This window comes from Salminus brasiliensis, chromosome 17, assembly GCF_030463535.1.
Source record: "Salminus brasiliensis chromosome 17, fSalBra1.hap2, whole genome shotgun sequence".
NCBI classification, from domain to species: domain Eukaryota; kingdom Metazoa; phylum Chordata; class Actinopteri; order Characiformes; family Bryconidae; genus Salminus; species Salminus brasiliensis.
Window position 1 is genome coordinate 33733608 of NC_132894.1, and position 24539 is coordinate 33758146.

General features: G+C 44.2%; 1 protein-coding gene across 1 annotated transcript; it reads right to left on the bottom strand.

Annotated features, from left to right (window-relative positions):
* Positions 1-1915: 1915 nt before the first annotated feature.
* Positions 1916-22588, bottom strand: LOC140537790 (stereocilin). Its single transcript, XM_072660044.1, has 30 exons — positions 22499-22588; positions 22009-22183; positions 20760-21896; positions 19872-19896; positions 19344-19755; positions 17444-18331; positions 17113-17175; positions 16326-16451; positions 15900-16066; positions 14958-15144; positions 14748-14863; positions 14535-14667; positions 13642-13824; positions 13521-13559; positions 13264-13440; positions 11997-12146; positions 11145-11203; positions 9998-10121; positions 9521-9603; positions 9303-9438; positions 8852-9048; positions 7897-7987; positions 7636-7795; positions 7369-7538; positions 6919-7074; positions 5134-5276; positions 4892-5040; positions 3872-3969; positions 3616-3763; positions 1916-2043 (listed from the first exon to the last, which is right to left on the bottom strand). The coding sequence occupies exons 2-30, from the start codon at positions 22085-22087 to the stop codon at positions 1955-1957; spliced, it is 5685 nt and encodes a 1894-aa protein (XP_072516145.1). The 5' UTR covers positions 22088-22183; positions 22499-22588; the 3' UTR covers positions 1916-1954.
* Between the last annotated feature and the right edge of the window lie 1951 nt (positions 22589-24539).

Here is a 24539-nt window from a genome sequence, read left to right on the forward strand (position 1 = left end):
CTGCCAGACTTACACAATGTCAAAAAGGGGCAAAAATTGAGACAAGGCTTTTTCGTGACCGCGACAATATGGAAAATTTCAATCCTTTGCCTACAAAAAAGGGGCTTTTATTACAATTAAATTTATATATATATATATATATATATATATATATATATATATATTTATTTATTTATTTTTTTGTCCATATAATTGACCCTTAATTAAAGAAAGAAAACCTTAAAATCCCACTGTAGTAAGTAACTGGTGGACTGTGCTAGCATTGCTGCACCCTCAGGTAGTGAAACTCACTAAATAGAATAACTCAGGCCTCTTTTGGTCAAACTGCACAGCCTACCTACCTTGGCCCAGTTTTTCATGAGGCTGAGAAACAGTTTGCCTTCTTTTTAGTAGGTAGAGAAAGGAGCTCGTACCGCTGTAGGCGTGAGGTGAGAGGAAGCTCAGCTGAAAGGCCGCAGGCCCAAACAGCCTGCTGTGATTCACTCCCACTCAGCCAATACAACACACCTGACTCAATCAGCGGTGGGAAGGAGGGGGACTGGCTTCATAAACCCCACACCCGAGGAGAAGTGGTGTTTGTTAGTTTGGTAAAAATAATGGCTGAAGAAAAAGTACGTTTCCAAAAACCAACTCAGGTCGAAGTACAGAAGCATCAGGTCACAAACTACAAGTTTTCACTTAGGCCAAACATGGTGTCTCAGATATGGCATGTTTGGTGTCTCAAGTGTGCTTCTTTAGTTTTCCACTGGAGCTACGAGGCTAATGGAAGTCTATAGGCCTGGGGCGCATGAGCTAATCGAGGGCTCTAGGTTTGAAAATGAGCTAATCTGTCATGACTGTTATTGTTTGTACTGTTATTCAAGCTAATTTGTTTGTGTACAGTAGTTCAATTCAGACTATAAGTATAGTGCAGCGTAACGACAAGATACACCAATTAAAATGCAACAATTTTCTTACATTTACATTGGAGGCGTTTAGCAGACGTTCTTCTCCAGAGCGACTTACAAAAGCACTTCACTGTTTACTCAGAAAGACCCTTAGCTAGTTTGTATCGGCTAGAATCCAGAAGATCCTTCAAGCTGAGACTCTACTAAAGATTTTGATACTAAAGACTGAGATTCTACTAAACACAAGTCAATATGGAGACCATAGTACTCTTCTCTTCGCCTGAGTACTCTCAGAAGAGGAGGGTCTTCAGTCTGGGTTTGAAGACAGCGAGTGTTGGACTCTGCTGTTCGGACACCCAGGGGAAGCTCGTTCCACCACTTCGGTGCAGGACAGAAAAAAGTCTGGACGCTCGTCTTCCGTGGATCTTAAAGGATGGCGGGTCGAGCCGAGCCGTACTTGAAGCTGGAAGGACTCTTGGTGCGGATCGGCTTTTGACCATCACCATCAAGTACTGGTGGAGAGGCTGGCTGGTCCAGTCTTGGCTTTGTAGACCAGTGTCAGGGTTCTGAATCTGATGCGGGAAGCCAGTGAAGAGAGAACACAGCAGAGGAGTATACATGTACATGTACATGGGAATAGGACTTATGTAAAATAGTCACTCCAACAAAAGCAGGTGTCCCAATACTTTTGTCCTTATAGTGTATGTAGAAATTAGGTGGGGGTCCATAAATCTAAATCTTAGGCCTAGCTATTGTAGTTCTTCAACACTGAGTATGGCAGTTGATCAGTGGGTGTGTGTGTGTGTGTGTGTGTGTGTGTGTGTGTGTGTGTGTGTGGCTTCATGGCTTCCACCAGTGCTAGGCGCAACAGATGGTGAAATAAAAAAGGACAAAAGTTAGAAGATCAGTGTAGAAAACTCTCCTCTCTGCACTCAGTCCAGACTGTCCTCATGCGACAAAATAAACAGGCCTTCGTTTTTTTCCTGATGTTGGTTTTTAATCAAAAAATGTACGAATTTAATAAAGTAGAGCAAATAAATAAGAGCGAGGTGCACTCCTGTTGGTGTTTATAATAAATGCCACAGAATACACAGTAAAAATAAGGCGCATGCTGGGAGGTTGTCGGCAAACTGCACCGAAGGAGCCCGGTTCCTGCCTGCGGAGACAAACACACCCTGCGTTACAATGACAAATGACGTCTAGACAGCTGTCTATATATAGCGGAAAATAAAGACATTTGCAGATCCTCCTTGTTTCATTCTGAACAGCGAAATACAAAATAGCCACATGGACTCTAATCAGGAGCTATTTAGATCAGTCTCCCTCGACTGAACCCATAAGTCAGCTATTAAAAGAATTAAAAGAACACATCCTCCAAATACAAGTGTGACTGATAATGTATAAAAGCTATTAGGAGGCAATTAGCATAATGCTCATGGTCTAATGCTGACTGGTTTCTTTTTTATTCATTCACTAGCAGTACTGACGTACTACTTCAAAGGCCTACTGATGTAGGTGGACTGTATGTAGCCTAATGTAGCAAACTCCCTCCCCCCCATTGAATATGGAGTACATATCAGAGCCATCAATTAACGATACACTAAACGGCCTTCTACTGATGCATTCAGCTACTCTCAGTTGCGCCTGTTGCTGACACAGATGCCTAGCATGCTAACTTGTTCAGGCTAATGGGCTGACATGGTGATTGGTGAGTCTCGGCCTAGAGTAGGCTAACTTTAGCTAGTAGGTTTAATTCAGGCCAAAACAGACATGCTAACAGATTAGCAAACTGGTTTAAGGGAAGTTAACACAGGCAGACCACCTATAGCAAGCTGGTTTCATTAAGGCTAACATAGGAAGACTAACCATAGCTGACCGGCTTAGTTCAGGATAACAGGGGTGTTGCTAAAAGTGTACTAGCTAATATTACTAGTAGTAGCTCACAGTAAAATCAAGTACGGGGAAATGTGATTAGGCTATATTAAATGTATGTAATTTACATTTTTACATTCAAACTGTTTACAGCAGAGTTACAGCACTGTTAAAAGTAGAAGATCCTTGAGGAATGTTCTCCAATGTCTAACCCTACTGAGCTACACACGTAAAAGTATAGGATCCTTGAGGGACTTTTGGAGGTCCTTCCGTTTGAAACTCTGGAGGAACCTCTTAAGAAGCTTTAAGGAACCTTTTAAAAGAAAAATGTTCCTTGAAGCACTTTTAAAAGAGGTTCCTCCACAGTTTCAAACTGAATAACCTCCAAAAGTCCCTCAAGGATCTTCTACTTTTACCAGTGTCGATATGGTGAGAGCTCAGTTGGGTTAGAAGATGGAGAAAATCTGTGCTGTCCCGGCTCTTGGGAAGCAAAAATTGATCACTGGTGTCTTCCAAAAGATTTAAGAGTGGCTCAAGTCTAGTTTCTCAAACAGATTTTAGAACAGTTTGTTCAGGTATGTTTAAGCCTGGACTGCTAAATGAGATGTGATTCATGGCAGCCACTCAGAACAAAGGTTATTTGCCTATATCAGCCTTAAAACATAGTAGCAAAAACAGCCAGGGATGAAGAAAGGTTGGAAAAGCTCATATAACATATTCTTTGAACTGTTTTTTTGGTACATAAACCCACACAAACTTCATAAACGGACCTCAAGAGATCAAAACCATAAAAAGGTTCTGGGGCTCTGTACAAGTCCCAGCCAGCGACATTTCCTCTAGGCACTGTCTGACCCACCTCTGTGCCCGAGCATCACATCGCCTTCATACTGTGCTATGCTTAGTGCCTGTTTCTGCTCACTGTCCAGTTCCTCCCACTGCTCCTCCGTCACTGCCCACGCTTGTTCAACACTCATCCAGGACAGCTGAGCGGCACTAAAGACCACCTATAAGCAGCAGGGTGAAACACACACTTATGGCTTTCAGCTTCAAGTCAAATCATAGCCATTGTTCCTTATATCATTATCAGAAGAGCCAGACTGTGAAGCTCTTACAGCCATCTTTCTGGGGGGTATCAGGGCTATCGCTGCTGGGGTCAGCCCTCCTATTTGTTCTTCTACAAGGGCAGACAACACCATGTCGTCCAGTCCGGCTGAAAAGAGGGGCTTGGTGTTAGTTGTTGGTAAAGCAATGGTTCCACCAAGAATCTAATTTACACCAAACCAAACATGGTCACGTCTGGAGATATGAGGCTAATGTTGCTAACAAGTAATGGAAGCCTATAGCCACCAATTTAGCATAACACAAAAGGCATGCCTAAGCCTCAAAACACATTGAGATGTTACATCATTTATTAGACATGGGAAGGTAGGTTGGTAGGCAGGTAGGTAGGTATGTGGGTGGGTAGACATGGTGATAACTCCAGCTAATTCCTACTAATCCAACTCTGCTGCAGGAGTCTCGGCCTAGAGTAGGCTAACTTTAGCTAGTAGGTTTAATTCAGGCCAAAACAGACATGCTAACAGATTAGCGAACTGGTTAAATTGAAGCTAAGGCAGGCAGACTAACTATAGCAACCTGGTTTAACTGAGGCTAACATAGGCAGGCTAACCATAGCTGACTGGTTTAGTTTGTAATAGCTAGTAGTGTAGCACACAGATTACACTACAACAGCCCGGGTGTCCTGGGGGAGTAAAATGAGGGTATAATAGATCAAATGAAATAGATAAAGCGGCTAGTTCGTAGGTTTTTAAACAGCATTAGCTGTGCATAATGCTAATTAGCAGAACAGACTGCTTGTTCAGTGTAAAATCAGGGAGAGTGAAAGGCCTTTTAAATGATGTCACTGGGATTGCTTACTTAATAAACTAACGAAAGGTCTAAAGGTTAAGCAGAAGTTCAGATATGAGCAATAAGATCAGCTTGTCCAAGAAGTACTGTGTAATTAATACACTTGGTTTTGGTTTGATTGAGTTTTTTTGAGAATTCTGGCCAAGTCATCACCGTAAGCACAATGCCCAAACTGAATAATGCCCACTACTGTCCTTCATCTTAGGAAGTGCTTGGACCCCTACCTGCCAGAGTCCCAATCTCAGTGAAGACCTCAGAACCCCAGCTGCTGACTGGGCCGAAGCCCAGAGGGTTGGAGAGTCGAGCAGTCAGGGCTTCAGTCTGCTCTTCAGAGCACGGCAGGACCGTCTCCCTCAGGAACAAAGCTGCCACACTAACACACACACATGAACGAGAAGTTTGGAGATGTATAGTACGATCATAATCACAGATTTGTAAACAGTCATTAAAAAAAGGGGATAGTGACCTCAGGCTGGACGGGTCCAGACGAGAGATTTCTGAGGGGCTGAGGCCACAAAGCAGATGATCAAGCGAAACCAGCTCCAGCACTCCAAGGTCTTCTGGCTTCTGCTTACGACGTCTCATTATGCCCTGGAGAGCTGCTCTCATCTGGAAAACACCACGCCAGTGGCTGATGTAAGTGGTGAGTAAATGGTTTTAAATGCGCCTACCCATAATTCCAAAGGTAGTAGCCATTATGGCAATAAAAAACAAGCAATTACCGTATTTAAACCAACATTATGTAGCAGTTGCATGTTAAAACAGCAGCTTCAGAGTCATGCCGAAGCTCCACTGACTGTAACAGGGAGAACGGCGTCTCCGTCTACTACAGGCCTGGAACGCTGCTACTGCACTATGGTACATTGGTGGAGCGGCAGGAGGAGAACCTCTCTCCAGAGATGTTAGCAAAACGCTGCGTAACCCATAGAGTCATATTAGTGTACATTCCTGTAGTATTACTCTACCGCCTACTTTACTCACATGCTTCTATACATTCAGATGTTCACAAGCTTCTGGAGCTCTCAGCTTGTCCAGAAATGCATGTGTACAGCGCTCAAAGTATGATTTGTATTTACAGCAGTGGTGTAAAACGGAATTACACTCCACACCTGTTGGGGGAGCCAAGGAGCAACTTTTAAACCATTATACTTTATTTTGTTGGGTTTTTTAGTTACTTTAGCTTTATAGCTCCAGTGCTAAAACAGGACAAAATTAGCTCCAAACATATCTCAGCTGACCGACTGGGTAGCTATAGGAGCCCCGAACTCGTCCTTTACAGTGAAGTGTAGTGTAGTGTAGTGATAGCACAGTGGATAATATCACTGTCAGCTGCTGAAATTACATTCACTCTGTGGACAAAAGTATTGGGACACCTGCTTATTCATTGTTGCTTCCAAAATTGAGTTGTTGTTTTTTTTAAAGAGTTGATCCTACTTTTAGTAACAACTTTTTACTAGAGTTTGGAGCATTGCTGTGATGATTTGATTGCATTCAGCGACAAGCGGATTAGTGAGGTTACTCCCCAACCCATTCCCAACTTCCCAACTCATCCCCAATTCCCCAACCTGTTCCCAACTTCCCAACTCATCCCCAACCCATTCCCAACTCACCCCCAACTCCTTTACTCATCCTCAACTCCTTTACTCATCCTCAACTCCTTAACTCACCCCCAACTCCTTAACTCATCCTCAACTCACCAACTCACCCCAACCTCCCAACTCACCCCAACTCCTTAACTCATCCTCAACTCCTCAACTCACCCCAACCTCCCAATCTCACCCCCAACTCCTTAACCCATCCTCAACTCCTCAACTCATCCCAACCTCCCAACTCACCCCCAACTCCTTAACTCATCCTCAACTCATCCCCAAATTCCCAACTCATCCCCAACTCCTCAACTCACCCCCAACTTCCCAATTCACCCCAACTCCTTAACTCATCCTCAACTCATCCCCAAATTCCCAACTCATCCCCAACTCCTCAACTCATCCCCAACTCCTCAACTCATCCCAACTCATCAACTCACCCCCAACTTCCCAACTCATCCCCAACTCCTCAACTCATCCCCAACTTCCCAACTCATCCCCAACTCCTCAACTCACACCAATATGCCAATCCAGTATTACACACATTTAATAGAGAATTGCTTAAGAGTGTGTGTAATACTGCACTGCAGAGGGAATTCATCTCTGAGCAGTCTTTGATTCTTTATTTCTTCAAATAAACTGAGAGCACAGGCGTCAGAACTCACCTTCTTTGAGCTCCATTCCTTAAAACTCCCGAGCTGAGCCACCACAGCAAGGTCAGATATGTTAGCTGCCTGCAGCTCTCTCTCACCCATCTCAGTGGCGATACAGCCCAGCTCCAGCAGCTGCTCGGGCCTGAGCGCCTTCACCGGCTTATAGAGCTAGAAAATGAAACAAATCTGATCCCCTATTCATATCAACACTAATCCAGAGTACTTTTACACAATAGGCAAGTTTACAGACGAAGGTTTGGGCCTACTCTGTACTCAAAAGTTTGAAACTGTGGAGAACCTCTTAAGGAACCTTTAAGCAACCTTTTTCATCTAAAGCATTTTCTTAAAGGTTCCTCAGAGCACCTTAAGAAGCAAATTGAAGAACCTTCAAAAGTTCCACAAGGATCTGGTACTTTCTGACTAACAGTGTAGGAAAATAGCTACAAGTGTTAAAGGACTGACCGGTCTGAGCTCTGCCCACAACGCCCCACGTTGCTCAGAATCCAGTGAGGCATCCAGACCCATGAACTCTACACACTCCTCTAGCTCCCTTCTCTTCATTCGACTCAGCTGATACCAGCGCCAGGCCGAGGGGAAGGTTCCTTTGACGTCCGCACAGTTGGGTGTTGGTTCTGATAATCACACAGTCGGTTCACTCACAGATAAGGTCTGATTAAGTTCCGTAAGCTGTAACAGATGCAGGAAATTGAAGCCATAAACAAGCCTCACCTCTCCTTGTCCATCTGCGGCCTTTGATGATTTTGTGAATGAGGCTGTAGATCTTGTCTTTTAATCCTTTCAGGTCAGCACACACTTTACCAAGCGTGGAGTCCTTCCAGTGCCACTGACTCTGCAAAACCTGCTCAACTGTGTCTTTTCCTAAATCGTCCTAACAGAGACATGACCTTCAGCATAATGGAGCAAGACAGGGCAGACTACCTGAGCTATAATGATAAGGACTGTCTGTCAAAGATACTTTTTTATTCTTACCAGCGGTAGAGATCTTATCTGCTGGGGTGACAGGGTGAACACGAGACGGCCTGCATGTTCAACATCCCCCACCGTCCATGATTTTGGCTCTCTGTGGAGGGAAGAGTAACTAGATCAGATGCAAACCTAAATGATAACTGATCAGCACAGTGATTTATCAGTCTACTCAGGCTTTTGTAGAGTTCACTAACACCGAGAAACTAAATAACTGATCAGCTCAGTGATTTATCAGACTACTCAGGCTTTAGTAGAGCTCAGTAACACTGAGATCAATAACTGATCAACACAGTGATTTATCAGTCTACTCAGGCTTTAGTAGAGCTCTTGAACACTGAGATCAATAACTGATCAGCACAGTGATTTATCTGTCTACTCAGGCTTTAGTAGAGCTCAGTAACACTGAGATCAATAACTGATCAGCACAGTGATTTATCAGTCTACTCAGGCTTTTGTAGAGTTCACTAACACCGAGAAACTAAATAACTGATCAGCTCAGTGATTTATCAAACTACTCAGGCTTTAGTAGAGCTCAGTAACACTGAGATCAATAACTGATCAACACAGTGATTTATCAGTCTACTCAGGCTTTAGTAGAGCTCTTGAACACTGAGATCAATAACTGATCAGCACAGTGATTAATCAGTATATTTAGGCTTTAGTAGAGCTCAGTAACACTGAGATCAATAACTGATCAGCACAGTGATTTATCAGTTCACTCAGGCTCTAGTAGAGCTCAGTAACACTGAGATCAATAACTGATCAACACAGTGATTTATCAGTCTACCCAGGCTTTAGTAGAGCTCAGTAACACTGAGATCAATAACTGATCAGCACAGTGATTTATCAGTCTACTCAGGCTTTAGGAGAGCTCAGTAACACTGAGATCAATAACTGATCAGCACAGTGATTTATCAGTCTACTCAGGCTTTAGTAGAGCTCAGTTACACTGACTCACCCCAACAAGCTCCTCTCTGTGAGCAAGGCAGCTATTTCACTGAGGGATTCAGAAGGCATGCAGTATTGTCTCAGATCTTCCAGGCGCAGCTTCAGAGCCTCTCTGTCCACCTGGGCTAGAGCATCCCTGTCCAGAAAGAGCAGGAGAGGCCCTAGCAGGTCCATGGAGGCCCCAGAGAGATGGTCCTCAGATATACCCTGGAAAATGTTTGCAAGTGCACTCTGCAAAATCACTGTCAGCTGGGACAACGTGTAAGAATATTGATTTGATTCAGTTCAATCTGAATTAGGAATAGCGGGGCCTCGGAGCAATAATATTATTTTGACAAAAACAGATATTGCAAAGCCCTAGGGTACACATTCTAATGACTCTTATACACTCTTACTGAGCATCTAAACAATGCCTAAATTCTCCCATTCCAGCAGAGTGTTGCAAAAGCTATTTCTCTTACAAGAACATCAATAGCTTTCTCAGCCAAGGCCATCTGCTTGTGTCTTGGAAGCTGCAGAAAATCGATAAAGTGTTGTCGAATGTGGTTCAGGACGGCCATGAGTGAGGTGTTGGACAGGCGCTCGATCATCATCAGTCTGGGAGACAGCATACAACAGTGAGGCAGGGGCTAGATGAGGAATGAGCTTCAGAGGGAGGAGGGAAAATGACTGATCTTACGGTAATCCTGCAGTAAATGAAGAGCTGAGGCCATTCAGGTCTATATTTGGCCTTTTCCGAAGCTCCTCCACCACACATTTCCTCTGTTGAAACATAATTGGTTAGAAACCACTTATTCATTTTTCCTAAGCCTGTATTGTACTGGCATGCAGTACTTCTCTGAGGCCTGATGTTTGCCTGGTCATTTGTTTTAATAATGAATCAGGCTGAGAAGCCTTTAAAGCGACTGCCACATGGCTGGTAAACGGCTATTAAACAACTGCATCACAGCACAATGATGGTATTGGCGTATTCGCTTATCGTTTGTTATGTACTGGCAAACCGAAATGCAAACCTTCAAGTGCTTTCATTTGTTACAAATGCCATTAGCACTGGCAGAGCACTAGACTTTGCCTTGGCATGACAATCGGGAAAACAGTAGAGACCAGTTATTTTGAATTGCTGCGATTGTCTAAAGCTTGTCTCACACATTCTCACCAGAGCTGGCCTCAGTCCTCCTGGCAATTCCGTGATAAACCGCAACAATTCAGAGAAGTCTGATTCATTGGCCCAGTGCCGCAGCTTCTTACAGCTCATACCGCTCGCAATGCGACCCAAACGTCTGCAATGGAAAGCAACAAATAGCGCAATACTGCAGAAGGCCGTAAAGTAGGAAGCCATAAAACATTAGGATTTAGTCTGCTGTTACTGGTTCAAGTAGGATAGATGGATACGAGTGCTCAGAATAGCTGAAGTGGAAATAACATTGCATATGGTAAAATATAACATAGGTGTTTTATAATGTAGATAAACAGATTCTAGTAAAATGTGCCTCTCACATTGCCATAGCAACAGCAGCTGCTAACATTACATAACTAAGCCTCCATCAGTGAGCACCAAGACATAAGAAAGGCCTGAATAAGACGACTTTCCTAGACGTTCCCGGGACATCTAGATTGGTTTGACGTTTGATGGACGCTTTTCTGGACCTGGACAAAAACTAAATTTAGACTTTTCGTACCTTAACCGTAACCATAACCAAACCATAAACCATGATTTGCTCAAAAATGTCAATAGCATCACAACGTCTTTGTATAGGCCAATTTAGTCAGGCCAAACTGGCCCGAAACTGAGCATCCATAGATAATTAGAGTCGGTGGTATATTGGTGGTGGTGGTGGTGGGGGGGGGGTATTTAGGATGATTCCAAGGGCCTGTGACTGACAGCGGTTGTGCCATGTTGACATTAAGACTTCTACTACGCTTTAAGGAAAGCGCCGGATACCCAGCTCTGATCCATCAGCTAGCAGACGCCCATGTCTGCCAGCAACGGTGATCTACCCACCCAGAGAGAACAAGGCCAGCTGTGCTCTCTCAGACTCTGGCTGCTGATGGCAAGCAGCATGGCAGCGCCTTAGTCTGCTGGACCACTCGGAGCTGCACATACTGTTTTAATAAATTTAGAAAAAAGTTTATCTAGTTCAAACAATGTTGAATTGTATTGGATTCATTGTTTTTCCAATTTTCCAGCCTGGCAAACATTACAGCCCCAGCTGGCCCCTTAGTCTGTCACGATTAACCCAGACTAATAAACAGCTAATAGAAAGAAAGCTAAAAAAGTTGTGGGGCAGCCTTGTATCACTTACAGTACTGTATCTCTGGTGATGTTCTCCGTCTCCTGGATCATTCCGAAAAGCAGCTGAGCCTGTTGAATGAAAAACATGAGCAGTTGGATGGCAATCAAGATGGAACGTGATACGGCTTTGGCCGAGACTGAGATCACTCTAATGCGAGCATTATTAATTCATATTCCCTTGTGGAAGCTATTGTACTACAGTGAGACCAATTTGCTAAGGCAGCTGAGGGGCAGTTTGTATCAATTTACTGAAAGGCTCATCTGCATAACCATCATCAGCTGATTCAAGTACATACACTATATGTCCAAATGTTAGTGGACAGCCCTTCTAATGAATGCATTCAGCTACTTTAAGCTGCACACATTGCTGACACGGGTTGTCTAGTCCCCGTGGAGAAGCACTGCCAATAGAATCTCTGAATCTCTCTCTGGACTCTCTGGAGCAGATAACCATGAACCTATTGGCACCATGCTGCCTAATGCCAGGTGTGGGCTAGATGATTATATAACACCCCCCAGCATTGATCTGTGGAGCAGTGGAACTGTGTTCTCTGGAATGATGGATGGTGCTCCATCCAATACTTTTGATTGGGATGAGTTGGGGAGTTGGGGGAGTATGAGCCAATACTCCTCCCAAATCTAGTAGAAAGCCATCTTCCCTGGACAGTAGAGACAGTTCCTCCAACAAAAGCAGTATACAATCTTTTAATACTTTGAATTTTGGAAGAAATGCTGAATGAATAGGTGTCCCAATACTTTTGTCCATATAGTGTATGACATCAGCCCGTAAGAGTTGTGTTTAAAACACAATGGTAATTATTTAAAAGGAGCTGGTGAGGCACAGGGATGATCAGTGTTTTACCTGCTGATGGGACCAGGGCATGTTCTGGTATAGAGGAAGGCCCTGAATGATTGCCTGTCCATTGAGCTTCATTGCAAGTTGTTTCAGGGACATGACAGGTAGAAGGCAGTGCAGGTACAGCGTGATGTTTGCTGATGAACGCTCCAGACCCTTTAGATAAACGGGAATGAGTAGTTAGATCAGAGAGGGACACGACTGCTCTTACATCTAATTACATAATTAACAGGCCATGATACATGCTGATCAAATAGTAGGGATGTCCTGATCGGGATCGGTCCGACCCAGGCATATTTTAATGGATCAGGTATTGGCTATTTTAATCCTAATTCAAGTCTTTGATTTAACCATGGTGTTCAGTGCTGTTGTGATATACTGACCTGACGTTCTGTTAGCTGGTTGTACTCATTTGGTAACAATTTAACAATTTATCTAGACCTCATCCAAGCCTCACTCTCACTCGTTATCTTATTCACATGTACACTGTTACTATGGTAACCAATCAGGAAAGTAATTGCAATCATAGTCTGAACGTAGAACAATCACTCTAAAAATCTGATTAACCCTGCGGTGTAAATAAAGCCCTAAAGGTTCTGTCCAGATGTTTTTGAAGACTTAGCATTTCTGAAAATTTCCTCATCCACAGAAAACCTTAAAACAGCCTTAAACTCTCACATGAGCATGCCACCCCGGCAGAGGACCCTACCACCTCTCAAAAGTTGATGTTATATTCATCAAAGAAGCAGTGTATCGGCCAAAATAGACCTAAATACTAGCTGCGTTCCAAAGCCTAGGCTGCTGTGAAGACTCTTGCTTAGTAGCCTACTGTTCACACAAATGGAACAACTAATAAGACCATGTGGTGACGTCACCAGAAAGGTCCTGCCTCCTGCAACTGCAGCACAAAACTTAAAATACGATATACGGACAAAGGCTTTAATTATTTAATTATTTAACACTTCACAAGGTATCACAAACTTTTAAGACTCTGCTCTGGCGGCTTCGTTCTCCATTTTCATGTTGCTGTTGTTTTCCTACATCAGTTTTGTCCTCGAAAGGCTGTATATGAAGGGTCCTTCACTTTGGAATGGCCTTCTATGAGGGCCTAGGCTTTGGAACAGCTACTGTTTCTAACAACATCAGAGATTTCCTCACTGTGTGCGAACAGAAGGTCTTCATACCTCAATCAAGGCCTAAAACTGGGGAAAAAATCAACCATAGGCCAAAATGATATATTTATAAGCATATCCAGATTCATTAAATGCAGTACCTGCTGTATTGCGCTGGAGACCATTGCGCGATGGCCCGGCTGCAGGTCAGTCAGCAGAGAGCTCCAGCACCGACATTCAGATGTTCCCATCATGTCAGGTACACTCAGGTTTCTCAGAAAGGCGGGAGTCAAGCCCGTCAGTAATGGCCTGAGCCTACATAATGTGTCTGCACTGATCTAAACAGGAGAGCTGAATGAATACAGCTGTTCTCAGAGCCAGTGCCATTCAAACCTATAGATCCTGTGTCACCACTTACATTCGTTTCTTGGGCTATTTTGCTGAGGATCTGGAAGGCCTGGAATGGAATAAAGAGGTCAACGGTTCAATTCAGGGCAGAATTTGATTGGTCTTAATCTTGAGTTAGATGCTGTGCTTACCTGTGCAGGTGGAAAAGTGGGAATGGCAGGCAAAGAGAAGAGCTCCAGCAACTCAGATGAGGAAAGAGACTGCAAGAACGAGGCGCCCAGCTGGGGTAAGACTCCGTGCAGAGAGGCCAGTGCCGAAGAAGACAAGACGCTGGTGTTCAGAGATTTAAGAGTGAGGCCCAGCCAATGGGAAAGCTGAACACGGGAGAAACTGTGTCAGTTTTATCAGCTGTTGCTGAAGTCACAATGCATAATAAGCATTCCCAGCTAACATGTCCATGTGGGGCCTGTACAGGTAGCCCAACTGGGAACCAGAGCGCTTTGTCCACGTTGGCCCCTGAGAGGGGTTCATCATTGGTCCCATCTGTGTCGTACTGTACACTGCATTCAGGGCCTAGATGGGACCCATATTAAGGTGAGATTAAGGTGAGCTGTAATGATGGGGTCAATTTAGGAAGCCCAGTATAAAAAACACATGTACAAACCCACTCAGAGCCAATCTAGCTCATGTTCCACACATACGAGAAAGGGCCCATAATGTAGTTGGTTCGTGAGGTTCAATTTCCCAGGCAGGTAAGCCCACCAGTCCCTTGGCTTGTATATAAGTCGCTCTAGATAACAGCTTCATCTCCATCCATGAGGCCTGTCGCTCACCCCACCGGTATTTAAAGCCTGATCATCCTCATGCAACGCCATCTACAGGAGCCTGAGGTTACTACCACCTTAAGAAAACGCAAGGTGACTTATTTTTGGTTGAACAGGACAACTTTACAAGAGAAGAAAAACCGGCAGATTCAGATTAAGTCGAAAAGTTAAAAAAAAAAACGAAAGAAAACGGAGATGCGAGGTTTTTGCATGACTGCAGCGATATATTGACATAGGCACTGTAAATAGGGCAAACTCACTCTGCTATTTCCACTGACATGGCCTTCTGAAATACATTTTGCAAGCTGCAGCCACAGAGCCGGCGAGACAGGCGAAGTAGACAAGAAGCGGTGCAGCTCATCTGAATTCAGGTAGCATATTAGGACGCCTAGCCTGTAGCAGAGGGGAAAACAACTGGTTAACCATTTGTCTTGTTGCCCAACTGTCCAATACCATTCAGAGTAATGTATTACCTCATTATTGTCTCACTGGTCAGATTCTTCCTCTTGCTGAACAGAGTACGAAGCACATGGCGCCCTCTTGTGGCATCCAGGCTGCTATTTGCCAAAAAATCCACCAGGGGGCTGAGCTGTGTGGTGCACCAACATTAAACATTTAACTGTGGTCTCTTGCAGATTTTGGTGAAACATCTACAGTTTCGAGTTTCGATCTCTGCTACCCACCTGCTGGGATGTTAACTGCTGGAAGTGGCTGACAGGGAGGTGTGGGAGCAGAGGAAGGATGGCGGTGAGGAAGTATGGTGGCCAGGTGGAGACGTCTCCTACCACGCTTGACTGTAGGAGGCGTTTAGCAAATGCTTGCTTCTGGGGGGACTTCATCTCAGAGCTGTGGTCACGAATGGCCATCAGCCTGAAAAAGAATGCAGGTAATCTGGACATCCGAAGAGAATTGGGATTTTTCAGCAGTGTCAGAAGAGTCAAATCTCTGGCTTTAGACCAGGGTTCTTCAGTTAGAGTTCTGGAGGGCTTATTGCTGATGCACATATAGTCAATAGTGGAATGGACAGCATGGTGGATAACACCACCACCTCCAAGGTTCTGGGTGTGGGGTGGTGGTATTATCCGCTACGCTGTCCATTCCAAATGCACCCACTGCACTACATACACTATATGTCCAAATGTTTGTGGACACCTCTTCTAATGAATGCATTCAGCTACACAGCTAGTCTAGTCCCTGTGGAGAAGTACTGCCAATAGAATAGGACTCTCTTGGGAAGATAAATATGAACCTATTGGCACCTAATGCCTAATGCCAGGTGTGGGCTAGAGGGGTATAAAGCTCCCCAGCATTGAGCTGTGAAGCTGTGGAAGATCTGTGTTCTCTGGAATGATGGATGGTGGTGCTCCATCTAATACTTTGGGTTGGGGATGAAGTGGAGTGGTGATCATCCAACAACCTGACCTCACTAACATCTTTTCAGTGAGTGCAATCAGATCCTCACAGCAATGTTCCTCCAAAATCTAGCACCTAGTCTTCCCTGGACAGTAGAGACAGTTACTACAACAAAAGCAGGGCCGACACTTTTGAATACCCTTGATTTCGGGAAAAAACGATGAATGAGCAGGTGTCCCAATATTTTTGTCCAGATTTTTGTCTCTACTCACACACTGTCGTTGACCATCAGCGATGCAGGGAAGTTCATGATATCGGATACAGACATGTAGGGGATGAACTGTGAGAGGTCAACAAATAGCTCTGGTGTTACACGTGGAAATTTGTGGATGAATGCTGCGGTCATTGTCTCCATGGCTTCCTGTTCCTTTGGGGAAGACTTTGGAGGACACCAGAGAAGACAGACAAGAACTTTGTCAATAAAGACAGTATAAAACAGCGGCATCCAACCCTCCTCCTGAAGAGCTACCTTCCTGCAGGCGTCATCCCAGCCCAAATCGAACCCAAATCAGGCAGTAATTAGGTAGATCAGTGGGAAGGTACCGTAGCTCTTCAGGAGATGTTTTGGAGACCACAGTACTGCTAATTCTACAGCAGAATAAGGCACTATATAAGACCATCTGTAGCCGTCAGACTACCTGTATGGTCTCCACTTGTAGCTGGTCCCAACTCTGATGGACATGAGACAGGAATCTTTTCACTGCGTCTTTTTCTGCAGACAGCACAAGTGAGCGTATGCTCTCCCTGGGCATCTGGAGGTATTCCTAGACCAGCAGCAACCAGGACATCAGAGATGACAGGTTATTGTTTTGTGGACACCCCTTCAAATGAATGCATTCAGCTACCTCAGCTAGGTTGCACTCATTGCTGATTGACAGATGTGCAAATGCACACACACACACACACACACACACACACTTGTCTGGTCCCTGTACAGAAGTACTGCAAATAGAATAGGACATTGAGGAAGACTTTGGAGGACACCAGAGAAGAAAGACAAGAACTTCATCAATAAGAATCTAGAAGTTACCCCCCTGCTGGTTTGTCTAGTCTAGTCTTTGTAAAGAAGTGCTGCCAATAAAATAGGACTCTCTAGAGAAGATAAACATGAACCTATTGGAACCTAATGCCTAATGCCAGGTGTTGGCTAAAGGACTACAAAGCCCCCCAGCATTGAGCTGTGGAAGAACTGTGTTCTCTGGAATGATGGATGGTGGTGCTCCATCTAATACTTTGGGTTGGGGATGAAGTGGGGTGGTGATCATCCAACAACCTGCCCTTACTAATGCTCTAAAGTCTTCCCTGGTCAGTAGAGACTCCAACAAAAGCATACATTTGAATACCTTTGATTTCAGAAGAAGCAATGAATGATCAGTGTCCCAAAACTTTTGTCCATATAGTGTATTAACATTCAGTGAGCTCTACCTGTATAAGAAATCTCAATGCAGATGAGTTGTCCTCCTTTTGAATGAGATCCCAGAGAACAGGCTGTTGATGGAAAAGGGCAGGAAAATGAGCTTAGCGTACTGAGAACTGCAACCAAAAACCAAAACCTGTATCTCCAAAATCTCCAAACCTCTACAGGAACAGGCATGGCAAGTTTCAATGAAAGTCAAATAAGTTATTTTGGATTTTGCATTTCTATTGGTCCATTCAATATGAAATTTGCATTTTAAGGTAAAAATTGTGAAAAACGTCAATACTGGAGATACAAGGTTTATGCAGGACAGCAACAATCAGTTAAAATCGCCCTTACACTAAAACAACTAAGAAGGTCCTCCTTCAGAGATGGGTTCCTCTCTCGTCTAAGAAAGATCCCAACGGTCTGGAGCACGCTAACGGACGCGTCTGGCCTGAGAGTTGCCCAGAAGGAGGCGTTGTCCAAGAGGCTGGAGAGTAGAATAGCTTGGCCAAGGCCTTGCCTCACCTCGCGCTCCCCCTCGTCCAAGCCAGCCGACAGTCCCACAACAAAATCTAGCACCCTGAGCACGTAGCTTACAGTGGCCAGCCAGCCCACACGTTCATCCATGACACCTTCACACAGGCTTAGCTTGTGCAGAGCCTCCTGCAGGATGGGCATAGGGTTCACACAGAGCTGAGACGTGTCAAAGTCATACGGGGCAGGCAGCATGTCAAACAGCTGCTGAAGGACACACCGGGTGCCCTGCTTTGAGTCTGAGTTGGGGTTGCAGTAGTCTAAAAGTAAGGGCTGCCTGCGAACTAGCATGAGGTAGCGGGTCGTGTTCTTGCAAATGTAGTCCCTCAGCCCTACAGCGTCTCCACAGAGGTCAAGCAAAGTGGCGTTGGTGAGATGATCTGCTGTCCAGTTTGAGAAGTCACAAGGCGTGTCTTTGGAGTCGTGGTGGGAGTCTTTGGGCAGTACTTTAGAGCAGTATTCAGCTGCCCAGCCATCAAGGGGTAACGGAGAGGTCCCATTGCCACACAAGGCCGAGATCAGAGCGGAATTGTTGGGCAGGAAGCACCTCCTGAAATCGTGGGCGCTCAGAGATCTGGTGCTAAGCATTTCTAAGCAGTCTTCGGTCGCGTCACTTGCAGAACTTGCAGAACTGTCTACGGAGAGCTGAAGACAGAGGTCATCAATGCTTGACTGGTTGAGGTAATGGTAGTCCTTGGAAATGGCAGCCTGAAAAACATCACAGGTATAGCGTTTATCTTTATAAACTTAAGACTTACAGGAATTATTAATATATTATTTATTAATATTAAAAATATTTTATTATTTTTAACTGTAGACAAAATGTAAAATGACAGACTTTCTCTGTAAATTAATTAACAAAAATTGTTATTTTATGTTTTATTTTTAAATGTATTTCTTTTTTTTATAGAAAGAATACTATAAACTTTTATGCAACCAAAACATGCAGATAATAATATAAATGTTTGTTGGTCATACTAACAAGTTTCACTGTCATTTTAGACAAAATTTTATTAACTAGAGAATTATATACACACTTAAAAATGTGATTATAAAAAAAATAAAAAATGTAAAAGTAAAGTCAATTATTCCAATCAAACTTCAGCAGAAATCCAAAAACATTTACAGAAATATTAAATTGAATATTAAAAAGTTTCTGACGAGAAATGTATTTATTTATTTTTCCTGAATCATTACTATTGAACACCTTCAGTAACGTGACAACACTAAAAGTTCTACAGCAAAAAAATTTAAATGTTTGAGTTGAATTAATTTTAAGGTTTTAAACATATGGTACAACAACGTAAATGCAGTAGGTTAGACTAACTCATAAAGTCATAACACTTTAGTAGAATTATTGATTTTCTTTATTCTAATATTCAGGATTCCAGAATATGTAAAGTAAACGTGTTTCACTGCAGAAATGTGAATAAAAATGTCAAAAAATTCATCTGTAAATTTATTGTTTTTCCTCATAATTTGAATTGGGATATTCCACCTTAATTTTGCTAATGTTTTGTGTTTGGCAGCCACTGCTTCCAGCCATTTGACTGTTTTTTTACAGTGTACAAAAAAGCATGTGAAGAAAAAAGTCCACAAGTCATCCGACCATCCGGACAACATTATCTAGTACCTGTTGGGCTCGCTGAAGCCAGAAGGACGAGTTGGCACAGACTGTATTATTAAATTCTTGCGCGAAGAATTCGCTGCACACGTGTACCCACAGGAAATCTTCCTCCGCGGCCGAGAGGTACCACGCTGCGTTGGTACAACTAGCATGCAGGTCAGGCGTTGCATGGCTGATTTCAGGGTCCAGTGTGGCTTCACCTCCATCAAAAAGATTACAGTAGAGGAACACCGTGAAATTTGAAACCCCAGTCAGACCGGGTATAGAGGCATTGCAGGCGGCCTCCAGAATCTCAGCCGAGGCTGACAGGTCTGTTGCGTCTGTCGGGTCGTGGTACGTCAGCTGAGGCTGGAGAAGTCTAGGCCTTTTTGCTGAGGCCTGTTTTCTTGAATCGTGTTGTTCCTCCTCCGAAGGCGTGCAGGACATGAAAGGCGGCCTACTCGGCAAACCCTGTGAGGTGAAACCCATGGCTTGAGCATTCCACGTCAGATTATGCCTAATACCCCTGTGTGACAAATGGTAGCACATTAGTGAGAGAAGTGCTTAATAAGGTCTGGAGTGCTTTCAAACAGAGCTCAGTAAGAATGAACTGCGGCGCTTTCCCCAGGCTAAGACACTTACCACAAAATCAATTGTCTCAGGTCACCTTTGGGGGGGAAACAGAAAGTGGAAACAGTAATGAGTGAGTTCAGGAGTGCATGAGTACAAATCACTGATAATCGCAGAAGGTTGCACAGGGGGGCTTTACACAAATGGTGCCCCATGTAATACCATAGCCTGGCACATAATGCCAGGGGTATATGGTTACTTACGTCAACAAAGGAGCAGATAGATTATCCAGACCATCGGATTTAGAGTAACAGGGATCTGCCTAATGACTAACATGGCCATTGTGATTTCAGCAGTTCAACAGTGAGCTTCCATGGCTACACTATACGTCCAAATGTTTGCGGACACCCCTTCTAATCAGTGCTTTCAGCTACTGACAAACACATACAGCTAGTCTAGTCCCTGTAGAGAAGCATTGCCGGGAGAATTGGACTCTCTCGAACAAATAAACATGAACCTATGGGCACCATGCTGCCTAATGCCAGGGGTGGACTAAAGAGGTATACAGACCCCCAGCATGTGGAGCTGTGGAGCAGTGGACAAACTGTGGTGGTGCTCCATCCAATACTTTTGGGATGAGTTGGGGAGATGAGGACGATGAGGTGGGGTGGTGATCAATCATCCAACATCCTGACCTCACTAACGCTCTCGTCGCTGAATGCAATCAAATCCTCACAGCAATGCTCCTCTAATTTCTAGTAGAAAGCCTTCCTCTCTAAACAACAGAGACAGTTACTCCAACAAAATCAGGAGACACTCTTTTTAATCTCCTTGATTTCAGTAGAAATATTGAATGAGCAGGTGTCCCAATACTTTTGTCAATATAGTGTATGCATATCAACTCTTACTGGTTATCTACAAATCTGAAAACCGTTCTATAAGTATGAGGAATAGACTTGCCCACAGAGCATCTTCCCTGGTGACTGGTGGACTGTGGCTCCCCCACCATGCTCCCTAGATCATCCAGCAGAGCCATGGTCACACGCGATACCTTCCTCCTCAGGTTACCGTACACAGTGCTGCCCACCCTGTGCAAAAGCCCACGCCTTAGGCCATCAAGACCCTGCAGGAGGGCCGGGTTATGCTCGGCAAACTGCACAGCCCTCTCCCCAGCGTTTGACCTCGACAGGGCCTGCAGAAGCAGCTTGTGCATTGAGGTGAGGCTCTCCGTCTCATGGGTCGCATTGTCCAAATGATAGTTCTCCTCTTGTAAGACCTCTGGGGGAACGCTAAACGGCTTGAAACGCCCAGTCGAGAGAACGCCATCCTTGTGGTCAGTGGCTACACCTGCGGGGTGCAGATTCACCACAGGTTTCCAGTTCCTTGTTTCTAGAAACGTGAGGACCTGCTGCAACCAGCTCAAGTTGAAAGCGCAGTCATTTCGTCCTTTCAGGACACAGATAAATCCCTGGAGACCCGCACTGGCCTGGCCGTAGGTCCCGCTGACCAGAGCCTGGAGCACTGTGTCGAGCAAAGCGCTGATAGTGTTCCAGTGCTGTGACACGAATGTCAGGATAGGTCTTTGCGGCTGCCGCTCCATGAAGGTCAAAATGCTCTGCACCAGTCCCAGTAGTCCATCCCAATGCGGGCTTCCTCTTAGAGACAGGAAAAGGTCCTGGAGCTTGAAGCTCGGCCTAGGAGGAACCCTCCCATCCCACTGTCCGAGTGACGGCCTCCCGTCAGACTGGAGGAAAGAGTACAACAGGTTCTCCCAGAATTGATCATTGCTGAAGGCCTGCTCACCATCATCTAGCTCAGCACTCATCTCCTGAAGATACATCGAGATGTTGTAGAGAAATCCAGAGAGTCTGTTCCGATCAATTGGCTTCTTAAGAGACGGTAGACGTTTGGTCTTCTTGGGCAGAAGCCCTAGAGACTTCAGACCTCCAACTATGTTCCGTACGACCGAATGGATGGGTTCACCCTGCTGCCTTTCTGGAGACGGCCACTCTCTGCGGGGGTACCAACCTCCACCCTTCCGCCATATCTCAACCAGCTCTTTCAGAATGACTTCTCTTTGGTCTTCTGGTTTACCTCCTGGACACAAAGCCTACATGTTAGTCTACAGAGCGTCCAATGGTCCACCGGTGGTTGAAAGGTAAAGTACAACTACGACACACTTCACACAAAAGCCCAGCATTTTCCTTACCTCCGGAAATGGTTGACACTTCACCCAACAGGACCATCACCCACATGATAATTCCGAACTTGCCCATTATGCACGACATTCCTCAGCTTCAAGCTTCAAGTCCAGACGAAGACATATCGCTGCCCCTTTGAGAGCACCTGCTGCTATAGAACTCCTTTAGGAGTCGCCTAAGACGCTGAGGGAGTAAAATGTCACACTGCGGAGTGGATATTAAATCTTAATGACTGCCCACTGTCACTTGACTACACTTTCACAAAGCAGACTGCCATAGGTTTATCTACACAGACTGTATATGGAGACGTCCTTAGTTCCAAAAGGTGGTCCAATAGGTATTTTAATGAAGTGCTAGTCAATGTAAAAAGCACTAAATAGGTTCTTATACATAGATTTGTGGATTAAGCTTTAACCTTTAACACCCTGAATTGACATTTCTTGGCATATTTATATTTCTAAAACCTCATCTAGCAACTTAGGTGTCAGGCATACTTACACGCATCCATAATTCATCCAGTCCATCAGTTTCCGTGAATGAAATGCTGATTAGAACCCCATGAAAGTATAGCAATGCTCTACACAACTTCTTCTTTATTTCTCGCTCACATTCACTCTCTCTCTATTTCTCTCTCTGTTTCTCTCTCTCTCTCTCCCTTCTGTCAGCGAGTGTCACTTGTTCGATCTGTTCCCCCTCCCAGTCTTTGAGATTCAATTGGATGCACAAAAGCTCCAGCTGGAGCTTCGGGTTTCAGCGCCATCATTGCAGTACGTGCCAGCTGGCTGATTTCTGAAGGGAAAGGGATGAAGGCTTGAGGATGATATACGAGACCAAGCAACTTTGAGGGGCTCTTGTTGTCCTGTTATAGAACTTTGTAGCTGGTCAGGGGTTTGGGGATTATGAGGATTGTGGGTATTATGAGTTTATGAGCATCGTTAATAAATACTAATCTCCATTTTTGCCATTTTTCACTTTTTCACATATTGTGAATCCAGCAGTTTGGATCTACATTGTGTCCAAATTCCATGATGAACAGACCAATAGAAATGCTCCAAATTGGCTCTGAATGAAATCTTTTTACATTGACGTCCATTGAAAGTTAAGCAGGTTTTTCCCTCTCCTGTAAAGTTTAAAGAAGCCGGACACATTCTGATTACTGTGGAAGTAAACCACCCAATACAACCAATACAAAGAGTATGATCTGATTCTGAGTTGATCTGATTACCCTGATTCTTCTTCTTTTTGTCAGTTACAGAAAATCCCATTGGCTCTTGATGTGTTTAATTAAAGGGAAATTCCACCAATTTGCTCCAAACTTTCTGCATGATAACTTCACTGAGATGTAAACATCAAACATCACTCAGAGTACATTTGGTGTAAAAGGCCAGAGTAGGCCAAGGTTTAAAGGGACATATGTGGACCCCCCCAGTCATATGTATGACATATATGGCATATCTCTTTAAAAGGCAACTAATTTACTAATATTTAGAATTTACTGAATTTACTGTGATGTCACAAAACATAATGAATCTACATATTCACCTGTTCAACCAACAGAGGTTTAGCCCTGCCCATTTATGCTGAAGTTATAAGGCCAACATCGCTTTAGGGAGTGATGAGCAATTGGCTGTGCTCTCTCAGGCTCTGGCCACTGATGGCAAAGTGGCATGGCTCGGGCCCATATGTCAACCCCCCTATGCCATATTTTGAATGAATTGTTTCAGTTATGTCATAAAACCCAATTAATTCAACATAATTATCTGTTCAACCAACAGCAGTTAGGCCCGCCCATTTATGAGTGTTTCAGTTAGTAGTGCTAATTGTGCTCTCTCAGGTTCTGGCTACTGATGGCAAAGTGGCATGGATCAGGCCATATGGCAACCCCCCCCCCAGGCCATAATGGTAGCGCATTAGACTGCTGAGCCACTCAGAGCTCCTGTTTAATAAAATGGATAAAGAGATCATGGAAAAATAGATAAGTATAAGAAGACAAATTAAGCCAGACAAATGTAGGATATGGACCCTTTGGGCCTTTAAAAGCTGTTGCTGAAGGTTATTCTATAAAATCATCATAAATAGAAACTGTCTAATGTCTGTCTGAGACATTATTTTATGATTTCATACCAAATCCACTCTGAATGGCTTTGTTTTATAATTCTCAAGCACTGAATTATAGAGAATTTCACCATTTTTGAGACATTGGTGGAATTGAATGATAATAAGGAATAGTTTATATATATATAACATTAAAGCAGCGCCTAAAACAAAGCCCAGCATCTGAATCCGAGCTGATCCGATTATCCCGAGCACCTTATTCTATTCTATTTGTCAGTCACACAAATCCCCCAGAATCATTTAGAGCCTGCCCTCACTCTATATAACTTTGGACAATGTCCTTGAGAGTATTGCTTTCCGCCCGGTAGTGCCAGGAGGTCTCCTGCAGCTGTCATAAAAACAAGAGCGGCGCTAAGTCCCCAGCTCCAGACAATCAGGCCCTTCACTAATGTACAGAATCATCTCTCTCATGTCTGAGCGCTGT